The sequence below is a fragment of the Melanaphis sacchari genome, unplaced genomic scaffold, assembly GCF_002803265.2.
Source record: "Melanaphis sacchari strain LSU unplaced genomic scaffold, SCAv2.0 Contig1_pilon_pilon, whole genome shotgun sequence".
NCBI classification, from domain to species: domain Eukaryota; kingdom Metazoa; phylum Arthropoda; class Insecta; order Hemiptera; family Aphididae; genus Melanaphis; species Melanaphis sacchari.
Genome location: NW_020270976.1, coordinates 437,052 through 451,905, shown reverse-complemented (window position 1 = coordinate 451,905; position 14,854 = coordinate 437,052). Strand labels below are relative to the sequence as shown.

Sequence of the window (14,854 nt, the reverse complement as noted above, 5' to 3'; positions counted from 1 at the left end):
CCGCCGTGGTGGTGTCCGTGTCCGAACTCGCCGCCGTGGTGGTGCTTGTGCTCGGCGCTTCCGTGGTGCTTGTGTCCGTGACCGAACTCACCGCCGTGGTGATGCTTGTGGTCGGCGCTACCGTGGTGGTGATGCCCGTGGCCGAACTCGCCGCCGTGATGGTGTCCGTGTCCGAACTCTCCTCCGTGGTGATGAGCGTGCTCGGCGCTTCCCTTGTGGTGGTGCTCGTGGTGTGCCTCACCGTCGTGTTTATGTGCGTGTTCCACGTCACCGGTATGGTAGTGCGTGTGCTTTATGACTCTGCGTATGATATTACACAGACGAAAAAAATTAAACTCATTGCTATATTATTACCTGTACGCACGACGAGCGTGGTACAACTGTGAAAGACGTGTATGTCGTACACGGTACACGAATGATGCGTACACGGTTGAACAACAATAACACTAAATTATAAATATCGCAATCGACGATTCTTACCCTTCTGCTACTTCGTTATCGCTCAATTTGGCCGCACCGAAAGACGTCAAACCGACCAAACACGCGATAGTTATCTGTAAAACATTTTTAAACGGTGCGTTTTTATTATACATATTGTATAAAACGTACGTGTCGTCGTACAGTCGCTTCTGGGTAATCTACGTGTTGTGTGTCTGTGTGTGTGTGTGTGTGTGTGTGTGTATGTGTGTGGTTAAAGCACGTATAGGCCCGAATCGCCAAGTGGGCGGTGGTAGTTTTGCGTAAGGGGGTTGTTGTGGGGAAGCTATAGCTGCAGCGATAAAAATCCACTGCCGAAAAGCCGTAAAACCTCGAACAAATTATTTGAAAAACATTAAAAAGCCAACTCTACTTATGTTTCATAAAACTTAACGACTAGTTTTGTACTTTTTCTCTACCACACGGATATACACGTGTATCCGTATACAATTTTTTTCCTTTTCTCTTTTCTTTTTACGATCGCAACGTAGACCGCCAGTACTTTACGATCTGTAACGAAGCGACGCGTCCCTTATACGAGTTTATACGTCGTACCCCCGAGGAGGTTTTTATGGGATGTTGAACGAAAAAAAATAAGAGCAAAAAACTTGGTTGTTTACACGGAACACCGTCCACGCTGTGGATCGTCGTTGGGAAAATAAGGGAGCGGGTTTTTACGGTCACAGTCTAATAAAAATTTATTGAAATTGTAATAAAAACCCGAACAACGTTTACATGTACTTATATATACATACATATACACTGTTTTTTATATACAAGGTATTGCCATTGGATATACGAGTTGCGGCGCGGTATATTCACTTAAAAGTGCGATTAAACTCGTAAAACTTCTTCTTTCAATGTAACGAACTTTTTCTATATTACGAAATAGAAGTATAGAAAAAAAGTGGCGACGACATGCGTATGTGACATGTGTATATTGTATTATATGTTTTTATAATTTATGTGTAGAGAATAAAAATAATAAAAAGTATAGAAAATTCATGTTCGAATATAAAATTATTGTATACACGTATTTCAAATAAAAAGTTAATAAATTGTAAAATATAACGAAAAAAATTGTACTTACCAGAGGAGTTATGGAACCCATGTTTGTTTGAATATATAATATATTGGCACGATATTGTTAGTCAAACGAAGGAAAGACTGATTGTGGTACTGTTACTGCGGTCGTCTGGAGTTTATATATGAAAACTTAATCCCACAGTAGTGGGAAAATCGGTTCGGAAAAGCGGGTAACACACCACCACCACCACCGTCGTTATCGTCAACCACTACCACTATACCACGGTAACAATAACCCGTCGCACATAGGAGGCGGTATACACCTTTCACGGCGGCGGCGGCGACGGCGGCGGTTTCGAAACACGCACTCACTTGCTACAGCAACGGAGCTGCGGCCTTCGCGCGGGCGGAAAATCATTTTTCACATATATATACATACATACATACATACATTTTACTTTTTTCTCTCTATATCGCCGGCGTAAGGTTACGATAATAATGGTCGACCTCCGAGCATACCTACGTATCGTACGTACGGTACGTATACGTATACGTATATGGTACGCCCGCACCGTCGGCCGCGATTCGTCACAAGTCGGTAGAAAAAAAAAATAAATAAAATGTATATAAAATTCACCAAACGCGTGTATAACGCGCGTATATGTACATAATATACATGGTCGTCACACAATAGAAATACGCGACACGTTCGAAATACGACACATACCGCGCAAATAGCCCGTGAAGCTGTTTTCGCAACCCCCGACGACGACCACGACGACGGCGACGACCTGCACCTGTATGTACGCGACCGTGGTATATTCGCCTTTGTAATATATATATATATATATATATATATATATATACGCATAGTATACGGTCACCACACATCGCGTATAAGAACCGTGTAAAAACGGTATATACGGCGTCGGTAATAAGGAAAAGAAAATTTGCAAGGTCGACGGCGGCGCGGCTGACACGCGGTACAACACGTCGTGCAGTATTACACGAAATAATGGCAAAAAATTTTCAACGCCAGTGTGTGCGCATTGCCCCATACGCGCTTTGTCGCGTTCTAGGTATGTTAAATGTTTTGTATATGATACGGCCGTAACGACAATAAACTCGACGATGGCAACGTTAACCGTACATTATGTGACACGTATTCACGCGACTTTGGGCTTTCTTTTTTCTCTCTGTCATAATATATTTGGATTGATGGAAAAACACTTTCAAACTCTACGGATCATCGACAGTTGTTTAAGTCGGTATGCGCGCTATAGCAATAACTGCAATAATATGTCATTTAAAACGCGTTTATTTGTTTTTGGTATTTATATATATATATATATATATATATATATATATATATATATGTTACACCTACTATCAATCGTATAGACTGCATATAATATTCCGAATGCAGGCGTTTAGAAAACTTCCGAAATAACCATGTTCGTTTTTTATATCTATATATTCTATATTGTTACAATGAAATATGAACAAAACATGTTCCAGAATTATATTTATACCTATACTTCGATAAAATAAACTATACAGTTTTACTTATAAACCAATCCACTTGATGATAGTTATGTCGACATATATATTGCAACTAAATTGTTTTTAAGAGATAAAGTGAATGTCAAATATAGATATTATGAAAAATTATTTCAACTTAGTTGCTAATTACAAAAGATATAACCCATATACAAATACCAACAATCTGCATTTATTTTATAGGTACGAATTATGTAGAAACCCAAAACGTTAATATATGGTCAGATAATTATTCGAACTTAATTAAATTATATTTATGTAGGTTTTAAGATATGTACTTCTAACAATATAATAATTGCAACATACGCCAAATAAAAAATTTAATTCAATCACGTATCGTGTTAATCTAGGTACAAATATTGTTAAATAGCAATGATATAGTAGGTACCTATAATACTGTTTCAAATGCAGACATGCCTAATTCGATAGTTTAGTAATCATACGAAATAAGTTTTTGTATAAAGGTGCTTAATGCGTTGTATTGTCCAATAACTAGTACTCAATAATAAAATTGGTCAATTTAAATAATTTACAAAATTTGTTATAAAACCGAGTGTCCAATTTGCCTGTCTTATGGAGACAAGGGATTATTATTCTATATTGCATTGATAGAATATATTTGAGATTTAGATACATTATACATCTAAAATACAAAATCAATTGCCAAATACATTCAAACAATTTCTTATTATTTCACTACAAATCGGTACGATAGAAAACCCTTATTGAATATTGACTTTTAATTTTTTTACTCAAATACTGTTAACTGTAGTTATAATTTTCATAAAAATGATAACTTATTGATTTAAATTGTAATTACAAATAATAATAATTAGCAAAATCATGAAAATATTTAATATTCACAAATGATAATATTTAAAAATGATAATTCGGAATTAGAAAACGCGAATTATGAGTGATATTATGTATATAATACATACATGATGGAATGATGCAGTAAAAAATTCGTAAAAGTTCTGGAATTGTTGATTTATCTTATATAAAATCATTTATGACCTTGTTATTATTATTTTTTATAGGCGTTCAATTTGTTTTTAAATTGTTCTTAAATTTCTTAATAGAATGCAATAAAAAAAACTTACATAATTTAAATCAAAAAAATGTATAACATTTAAAATTTCATGGTCTTCGACGTGTCATATCATATTTATCATATCATATCATATTTTTATGTATGAAAAATGACACTCAGACACATGTTTACCGTCAAATTGATTATAGGACGACTTGTCTAAACTGGAACATGATATAGTTATAAAACGATTTGTTGAAATAACCATCGTCTAAAGGCGGTTCGGAATTGAATGATTTTTGCTTAACAGTAGTATTTTGTCGCGTTTTTTTATAAAGATAATGTACTAAAATATTCTATTTTCGGATAATGCAATAAACAAAATTAAAAAAAAATTCACCTAACGTACTGCGAGGTGGAAATAAATACCTAAAAAAAATAGATGACAAATGTTAGGTAGGTATTGGTAAAAAGCTGTATTACTGTAATATGCAACATAGATTATGATTAAAACTATACAGATTAATGTGAAATTCGTGTTGCAGAATAGACGTGACATGTAGTTTACATATGTAAATAGACTTAATGATGTAAACTATAGGTGTTCGATACTTCAAATCATAAAAAAGATGAGTTGCTTAGAAATTGAGAAAGTAAAATTTACGATTTAATAGTATATATATATGTAAAAGAAACTTTTTCAAAAGCAATATTTGTAGAATTATGTAGGTACCTAGTCAATAAAACCAGTTTATAAATCGATAAACATTCAAAATGTACACAAAAGCCACAAAGTATTTTGAAATGAATTATAAAAAGAAACCGGTTACGACACATACTAGTTTCCATTTAATACATTCACAAATAATGATAAAAAAATACGAATTTTTGAACGAACAAAATGGCAATATAGAATTTAAGACAAATTAATACCGTTCAAACTGTACAAGTATATAATTATATCAAGCACATTTATGTAAAGTAGTTGAGCTTACACGCGATCACCCAAAACATTGTATAATAAAACACAATTAAAAAACCATTTAATCCTTGATTGAAAACTCGCAGTTATTACAGAATGTATACTACGTATAATTATAATGCAAGATTGCAAAATAGAATTACTTAATTAGAGTCCGTAATCGACAAGACGTTGAGTGTTAGTTAATATTTTTATGAACAATTAATATTTATCCCTATATTTATTGATGCGTAACATAACGCGCCCTTATTATTTCTACCTGAAGGCTCATTTTTCAAGCATTTAACTAGAACTGCATTCAAAATATATCTTAATTATACACAGGCGAACGCTAAAAAAATGGAGGAAAAACCTATGTATATATACCCTGAAGGTTTTACGGCTATTTATCTTTCTCGAGGGACACTTTTTTTATTATTATTATTATTATTATTCTTTTTACAAAAACATAGCACCGTGGACGTATAATACAATATATCACGTTGTAATTTATATAATATACAGAGACAATCTTTAAATTCATTAAACCATCGTTGTCGTTGTAAATTTTATTGGTTTTTGTCGGACGTACGCCGTATGATATATAAATGTATACATATTACAATATGATAATACAACATGATGATATATTGTTATATTTTCACAGTAATGTGTGCAAAAATAAAACGTTAGATTACATGTTCCGGTCGAGCCAACGGCATCGCTAACAGTATCCGCGTGTCATCCGGCGCGCAGAATCCTGGACCGAATGTAACCGCAACGCCGTCGTGTAGTCGCAGCGCTAATTGCCGCTTAAAACTGCCCTCGAGTCCCACCACTGCGAAATTGTAATGCAGTTGCGTCGACGGGGAATGCAGTTGCGTTGACGGGGAATGCAGTAACATCGGAGGGGAGAGACGCCGAGACCGCAACAGGCTCGAGTGAATTCACTCCCACCAGTTTCCCCCGAGAAATTTCCCCGTTTTTCACAGAATACGTATTTATACATAGTATGTATACGCTCATACATGTGCGTGGAACACAGTAATTTATACAAATATATTTAATACAAACGCGTTACGGACCCACATACACGTTGACCACAACTCAGTCACGAAACCCGATGCCAACGGACACGAACTGGTCTCGTCTCAGTCTCGTCGTGTGCGCGGCGGCGATGTTAGAATTTTCTTTTTCCCACAAGTGCAATCATGTCTTTCTGTATATTAATATAATATTATATTATTATGCACCACCGATTTGCGTGAACGTGCTGGTAGCACATTGCTGCGCGGAAACAACGGACGAGGCTGCAACGACAGACGATGGACGGGACCGACGGCAAGAGACGTACACGCACTAATTTACACACCACCGTGTATACATGACGACACATCGTGTATGTCATTCGAGGACTCAACAACGATAATATATTATAACACTTGGAAGGAAGAAGACGCGACATGTTGCTGGCGACCAGATAATAATAAATATATAATATATATTATGAACGTACCAACAGAAGGGTTGTAAATGCGACGCGCCGCTCGTAAATAAACGATGCGACTGTAGTGTATATAATATTATTATACATTATGTAGATATACGAGCATTGTGTTTGTAAAATATGTACACCTATACGCATTATAAACTGACGAGGGACTAAAGGGACGTCGGTATGTGATGGAGGGTGAATTGGAGGGTCGTAGTCGTTGCGCGACCGATTTTCTACTGGTTATTTTTTTTTTCACGTTTTCGAGTAGGTCCTTGACAAACGCCGTGGGCGCAGTGCTTAATCGAGTAAGTATTATAATATATATATATATATACATATATAATATATATCATTATATACATATAGACATATAACGCACGACGGACGTGTGGGCATGTACGATAATATTTTATGTCGGTGTGCGTGTTTATTTTATACGAACCGAATCAAAAAAAAAAGAAAAAAATGTGCACAAATCAGTCTCGGATTTTTAACGGGAAAATTTATCGCCGAAAAGAAAAACATTCATGCGCGTCGACCCTCGCCGCACGTAACATTAAAAAAAAAAAAAAACCGCACGTTCGACCTGCGTGCAATTTTTAATGCGTAACGTTTATAATATACCTAATAATATAATATTATACGCGTCTGCAGCTGGCCACCGCGCGCCGTCGAAACGCACAAAACGATATCGAGGAGTGCACGAAAAACGACCGTTACGTTTAAACGCAAATCTCGTTCGGCTCGTCCGGACAGATCGGTTTTCTCGGAACGGACGGGCCGTTTACGTGCAGTCGATCGGCGTGAAACGCGGGCGCTTAATGGTCTCTACAGCCGATTTAAAAAAAAAAACGCCCGATGCCCATAACTCGCGCCCCTTGAGGGGGTTAACAATCCCGCGCGGAAAGACGGAAAAACGCAGGTATACGTACGTAAAAAGATACCCGGTAACCGAGTTATAATATATTATCAGCGCCCGCCTGTGTATACTACGTATATACGATGCGATGCGAGCGTGGTGGATACGGTACGCACTCTGTCGTCGTCGTCTTCGTCTTCAAACAAAAGGAAGCGGATCGACGAGAATTCTCCAAATATGTACAACAAGACGCGCACACGGACACACATACGTATATATATATGTATAAAAATAAAATAATACAGTGTAATATAACGTCGTCGACGGGCCCGCCGGGGATCGGGTACGGCGGGACGAGTTTTTCTCCTCCGTTTTTTATACGTTATTATTATTATTATTATTATTATTATTATTATTACTGAATAGGTATATTATGCTCGGCTATATAACATTATAATATGTAAAGACTCGCGCGCGCGCTCGCACACACACACACTGCGCACACTACACACACTGCGCAGCACACTACACACACAGTAGCTGCTGGCCCGAAGGCCGACGACCGGCGTTATTATTTATTTTTCCATACATTTTCCATACATGCCTCTCGATAATAATAATAATAATAATAATAATTATTACTATCGCGCGCGGCGGTTATTATACTCCACGGACCGGTTCTCGTTGGCAGTTTATAAACGCGTATGTCTGCGGGCACACCTGTAAAGTCCCCTTCGGTTTTCCTCCACCGCCTTCTTCTTCTTCGTCATCATCTCCGATCGCCGGCACGGTATTGCGCGCGTGGAGAAAAACGTACGGGTACGCGTATGTGTGTACGTTTTTATCGCGTTTAAAACGCGCGCCCGTGTAGATTAGTGCCTATTACCACGATATTACCTGTCGATATCCGATAGCGTGAAACACACGAGTCTGCCGTACGCCCACGCACGCACACAACTCACAAGCGTTCATATGCCCCACAGTCGTTGATGCCTAAAGCCGAAATCGACTTGTGTGTGTGTGTGTGTGTGTGTGTGTGTGTGTATGTGTTTATACCTTGTAATTGTAAAGACCGATAGGATAATAACAAGTGGCGTGACTTAATGATACCTCACGAGTAAGAAAAAAAAAACCAAAATAATTATATAAACGTAACAATGCATTATATTAAATAATGACTAATCCGGACATGTATAACGTATATCCTTTCAGGGATTGTTATTTCGTGTCGAGCAGGTGGGACACGTTTTCTAGAATCCACACTGCACAGCCCCGCACACATATAAAATGATTATATTATTATATTCTATGTATAGACCGCCGGATGAACCACGAGGGGAGTATAGAAAAACGACAGTCGACGACGACTTCTTTCGAGACTATTATATATAAATAAATACCACGACCCACCGTCATTATAAGGGTCCTGTTTCCTTTTCATAGCATTTATACGCGGCCGATTTTATTCCCTTCTTCTTAGTTAGTGCTTCTATATCTGTGTTCCGCGCGTTTACACAACAGGCGGTTATGTATAAAAAGGACAATATATTTTATAACGCCATCCAGACTTGCATGTATTAGACTCTGTTCGCAAACGCTGATGCGTTTACCGCCGAACCGTTATCGTCACAGTAGAATGATGCGATCCGACTCGCCAGTCGTCACGAAGTCGACGTGAAAGCGATTCGTGAAAAACTGTTAAATCCGTCACTCTGTATACATCATTATTAAATGACATAATAAACATTACAGAACGACTCTGGTGCGCTAACGATGCCCGCCCAATACCTAATTGGACGTGGTCCTCGCAAGACGGTCGTCGTCGTCGGTGCGTGTGGTCTGCGAGTCCGATCGGAGCCGATCTCTGAGAATAAGACACGTTAGGATTTCATAGTGACGACGGGCAAAAAAAAATAATAATAATAATTGAAGATATCCCGGACAGATATTATCTGCGGTACGTAATTTATTGTACATGTAAAAATTCCGAGTTGTTCGCGTGACGAACAACACCGATGCGTGACGGCACCGACGGCGGAGGGACAGGTGGATGGGTAGTGCGAGGGGGCGTTAAAGACTGTACGAGGACCCCCGCCCACTACTCTACTTGTGTACGTATAATAATATTATAATATTATAGGTACACGTAATAATAACACACGCGCATACAAAGGTACATAATATTAAATAGATACGCACACACGGTCCGGTATAATGATGTAGGTATACAATGTTATAAGCAGCCCCGCCACTCGGAGGTTTTCGAACGTGAAGCGCACCGGTTGAACGGGCACAGGAGTGGGGAAACAGGGGTGAGCGTGTGCGTGAAAGAAGGGGAGGATTTACGATTGATTTATTTCGCCCGTCCGTGTGACCGAACATACATCAGTCGCGCGCGATTTGACACACGAAATGCGGCCGATGCGATCAGACATCAATACAACTATACACTGTGCAAGTATCGCGTCGTCGGGAAGACTCTGCACGCCGCCCGCCGAGTTTATTGTGCTCTTTTCCGGTATACATATTTTTTTTTTCGCTCGTGTTCCATTAACCGTGACAGTCCCCCTCAAAAAACAAAAATCTTCATTCTCCTGGCCTGCAGCCGATAAATTATACCGTGAGAAATGTTTACAAATACATGTATATAATAGGTATACGTATATATATATATATACATAATATGTAAGACGCCGTTTATACACGGTGGTAACTGGGCGGAAGGAGTGGCGGGGGAGCGGCTCAATCATTAATTTCGATAATGAATTTAAGGAGAAAAGTCGGGGTAGGAGGGAAAAAAAACAAAAACTAAAACGAGAACGGACGCGACTCTGTCACGGTGTCCCGAGTCCGATGGATCGAAACGACGACGGGATCCACGGTATAATTACCCAGAAGTTCACGACCCGTAACCATCGCGCGCGATGAACGTAGTTAGTTTTTTTTTTTTTTTTTGCTCCCCGGCCCCGGCACCCCCGCCCCCCCCCCCCCCCCCCGACGACGACGTCTTCACCACATCGACAACAACACCGCAGCAACAACCCGTCGACACGCCGCGTTGTCGCAAACATCATAATTCATAATATATCGTTCGGGACGCACACGACCGTCATCGGACGCGGTCGCGCACATTGTGCGCGGCGAACGAGATTCGCATCGCCCATCGGTAACGCGCCGCGCGATTTCGTCGTCGTGAGAACCGATCGCGGCGCGGCGGACGGGTGTGTGTGTGTGTGTGCGTGTGTGTGGACAATCTCCACCGCACACGCGCCTGTCATCGACGTCGTCGTGTGTCGCTTTCACAGACCGATAGAGGAGACACTCTGTACTACTACTACGACGTGCGAGAAATCAAAAACAATACAAAACACAGTGTGTCGGGCGACCGTTATAATATAATGCCGCGGTGGTTAACCGCGCGCTCTCCAAAATGTGCGCGTAATGAACACCCGTGGGTGGAACCAACCGCTTTTTGTGGGTCATTCTGTCCGCGATCGCGTGTGTACGGAATTCCGTACGCGTCACCCTCTCGCCGACGACGTGCCGAAACGCACTCGCGAAGCCACCTCGTCCGTACGACTCGACGAGGAGGCGACGACGGACGGCTAGCAAATCGTGTTCGACCGGATTCGTTATAAACATCGCCGCCGCCACGATTGAGTTCGTCGTTAATTAAGTGTACGCGTGTAAAACATTATAATTTATAATAATATACGTATTTTACCGCGTGCACACGGCGAATACTCCCGCCGTCAAATACCGCAGTGGTTCATTGTCGGAGATCGAAACACGTAACGACCATTAAACGCTTTCGGATCGTTACGCTGAAACGCGGCCGTATTTATTATTGTACGATAAAATAATACGACGGGCAAACACGGTCGCAGACGGCGATCACGTCCTCGCCGTGACCTCGCGCGCTTTGCAGTGGTCTAGCGGTCTAGCAGTAATATTATGTACGTCGCGCGTCATTTTATCGAAGACCAACCGAGACGACAACTACTACGACGACGACGACGCCGCCGCCGCCGCCGCCGTTGCCCGCCTTGTCGTGACTATAATTAGCGGCGGCGGCGGTGGCGACGAAACCCCGAGAGCAATAACTCGAACCACTCGTCGTACAAAGATTACGCTACGAGAGCACACCGCGTCGTTTAACTCCCCTCCACCCTAACTCGAACGCAATGTCGTCGTCGTCGTTGTCGAGTACCATTAAAATGTATTTATAAAGAGCGCCGAAAAAAAAAATTAATACCACTTTTATATTATGACTGCTGCTGCAACATTCGAAAATGTCAATTTTCCGTTTAGCCCTCCTCCCCAGATTTTATTTTTATTATTGTATTATTATATTATATTATATTATCGTTATTGACGAGCGCGCGCGCGGGACACGGAGCACGTCATTATATTACCATGGTACAGAACGCGCATTATACGGACACGTTTTTATTACAAATTCAACCAATGCACCTCCGGGGGGTGCCCATTGTGTGCCGCGCGCCGGGTTCGCACGAGAAACCGGTGTGGGGTCCCGAGGGTTAGCGGGCGGTCTGTGCCGGTACAGTGGTGCCCAAATTTTTGGCGACCACGGGACGGACGGTTAGGAATTCGTTCGTTGGAAGAGAAAAAAAAAAATTCAAACACCGACACAATGAAATAATATATTACGGGCACGTCGTCGTTGTCGTGTAACTAACTGCCGAGCGCGTATTATAACGAGCCGGGACGCGCGCGCGCACACACACACACACACACACACACACCGTTGTTTGTTATCTAAATAGTCGTGGAAATGTGCCAATAGTTCAAAGGTACAGTGGCGATTCGATCGTTTTTCGCGCGAATACGATTTATGTATGTGTGCATGTAATGCACATACATTTGTATAATATATATATATATATATACATACGTATAAATATGTACACTGCGCGCATGCACGCGTCGAATCACGGCGCGTCGTTTTTAAATTCCGCCGTCTAAATCTGTTGCCGATAAGAACACGCGCGTTACGTAATGTACACGACAACCGAGCGGTTTCGGTGGTTTATTTTTTTTTTCGAAACAATCAACCTACCGCTCGTACGCGTCTACGTGGTAATCGAAAAAAAAATCGCCACAAACTCGTCGAGTCTTACGTGCTAATAATTATTTATCGTAGTGTGTGAGAGATCACTTACCGGGTGCCGGGCAGCGGCCGCTACAGCTGCTGCGTTCATCGTGGCTGCGGCGTACATGACGTGTTAGCAGCTCATGGCCGCGAAATCAGATGTCACTCGGTTTGATATCGACGGCGGACGGGAAGAACGGACGAAATCGTATACACGCACGATGAGCGCACAAACACACACTGATACACACACGCGAGCGCGCGTCGTCGGACGTGACAAAGACGGTCGGTCGCGCGTTAGGTTAGATCGGAAGACCGCGGGGCGACGAACACGCACCAAACACAGCACGAGATCGGCGCGATCGGCGAAAAAATCGGGTCGCTTAAAAATCTCGATATCCGCGGATATGTATAATATTCGATTATCGCGCACTGGACGCAATACGAATACGCTTGAAAACGACGATTCGATATGGCGGGCACGCCGACGGCGAAAAGATATTAATCGACGATTACGATCGGACACACCTGACGGGTACACGTCGGACACACGTGACTGACTGTTGTGTTTCGCGCCGAAGATATTTTTAACAACAAATCGAAACAAAAAGAAAAAAAAATTATAATGATAATAATAATGATGATGATAATAGTAATAGTAATGATTTATATTAATATACACCGAAATATTCGCGCGAGAACGGCCGTAAGTGCGGCGCGTGCAATATCAATACGTCGCGCGAAGAACGTAAACACTGCACGAAGACCAACGGAGCACTGAAGAGGAGCCGTCGACTGAGCCGGTGTGTGAACACGGACTCCCCGCCGCGCCCCGCGCGCCCGACTAACACGTACACTCACACACACACACACACACACACGTACGACAAGCACACGCAGACGCGCGCACACAAGGCTGATGGTCCTCCGCTCCCCGCCGCGCCGGCAGTAAACAAAACGATCGCCCGGACGGTGCGGTGTGCGACGGTGTGGCGGGCCGGGGCGGGGCGGCGGCGTCAGTATCGGTGGTGACGGAGGGGTCGCGCAGGGGTCCAGAAAAAATCGAACCTAAAACCCATGGAAGACGTGTAACGTGGCGTGTGCGTGTGTGCGTCGGCGGCGGTCCATGTGTGTGTGTGTGTGTGCGCGTACGGCGGGGACGGGGAACATTGAAAAAAGACCTTTTCACAAAATGGCCGCCCACTCTTTACACTAGAGCGAAAACCCTCTTGCTTCTTTTTCCAATAACACAAAAGGTCTCTTCAATTTTATTCTTTTTTTTTTTTTTTTTTTTTTGCTGCCCTCCTCTTACTCCGTCGTCTCGTTCTCTCTCTCGTACACGCGCGCACACACAACACCACCGTGCCCGTCCGCCCGGCGGATCAGAAGGGTTTGAAAAGTTTCCCCGCACGACAGACCCACCCCTGCCGCCGCCGCATCGTCGCCGTCTCCTGTCGTTACACCGCATCGCTGCCGTCAGATTCACGATGATTTCATCGTTCCCCGCCACCGCCGCCGACGCTCTGTCACACCACTCGTCTCGCGCGGCGCAAGCTCTCCGGTAGTTTCACAACATGGCTGCTTCATTCGTAGCCATCCTCTGCCTGCCGCCTGCCACCCGCCGGGTCCTCTTTCACGACCCTTCGCCGCCCCGCCGCCGGGGCCAGACCGCATCGGCTCGGTCTCTGATTACCAGTATCGTCTGCTTGCCCGTCCGAGCAAACCCCAACACGCAAGCGGGCCCTGTACGGTTTTTCGTTGCGTTTATCAGCCGCGGGTCGGCTGGAGCGCCGCGACGGCGACCACGGTGCGTCGCCGCGCCGCCGCCGTAATGAGCCACCGACCAGTCGCGTCGCGGCACCGACCAACCGGAGCCCGTCTACCGCAACCGTTGTCGCGTAGCAACCGGTCGGCTCCACGTGGAGCCTCGCGCAAACACTGTTCCCGGGGAATATTAAAAATTTAAAAGGAAAAATGTTTTTTTCGCTCTCTCGGTCGTCCTGTCTCCCTCCGTCGCCGTCTCTCTTTTTCCACTGTGACCGAGTGAGTGGCGTCGTCGGCCGTGGCCGGGGCGAGGTGGCGGTATGGTAGTGTAGTAGTAGTTGTATATGGTGGTAGTAGTAGTAGTAGTAGTAGTAATAGTAGTAGTGGTGGTAGTGGTAGTTGTAGCTGTAGTAGTATAGTAGTTTTACCGGTACTAGTGGTAGTAGAGTGGCGGCGGCGGCGGCGGCGAAGGGCAAAAAATAACAAAAAAACTTTTACCTGGTTTTTTTTTCCGATCGACCATTTCAACCTTTTTTTTTTTTTTTTTGTTGTTTTGTTTTTTTTTT

At 42.8% G+C, this 14,854-nt stretch overlaps 2 protein-coding genes across 6 annotated transcripts in view; both read right to left on the bottom strand.

The window, feature by feature from the left end:
• Window positions 1–1,930, bottom strand: part of LOC112593126 (histidine-rich glycoprotein-like) — a 2,983-nt gene extending 1,053 nt beyond the window's left edge. The window contains exons 1-3 of one of the 2 annotated variants that reach the window (XM_025337429.1): window positions 1,568–1,930; window positions 481–554; window positions 52–300 (exon numbers count right to left, since the gene is read on the bottom strand). In XM_025337429.1, coding sequence (XP_025193214.1) covers window positions 52–300; window positions 481–554; window positions 1,568–1,588 — 344 coding nt within the window. In that variant the 5' untranslated portion in view covers window positions 1,589–1,930. Of the gene's footprint in view, window positions 1–8; window positions 301–480; window positions 555–1,567 lie in introns of both variants that reach the window. The other variant, XM_025337428.1, reaches the window with a different exon arrangement.
• Window positions 1–13,309, bottom strand: part of LOC112593125 (transducin-like enhancer protein 4) — a 40,604-nt gene extending 27,295 nt beyond the window's left edge. For all 4 annotated transcript variants that reach the window (XM_025337425.1, XM_025337422.1, XM_025337424.1 and 1 more), the window contains exon 1: window positions 12,595–13,309. In XM_025337425.1, coding sequence (XP_025193210.1) covers window positions 12,595–12,651 — 57 coding nt within the window. In that variant the 5' untranslated portion in view covers window positions 12,652–13,309. The remainder of the gene's footprint in view (window positions 1–12,594) is intronic.
• Between the last annotated feature and the right edge of the window lie 1,545 nt (window positions 13,310–14,854).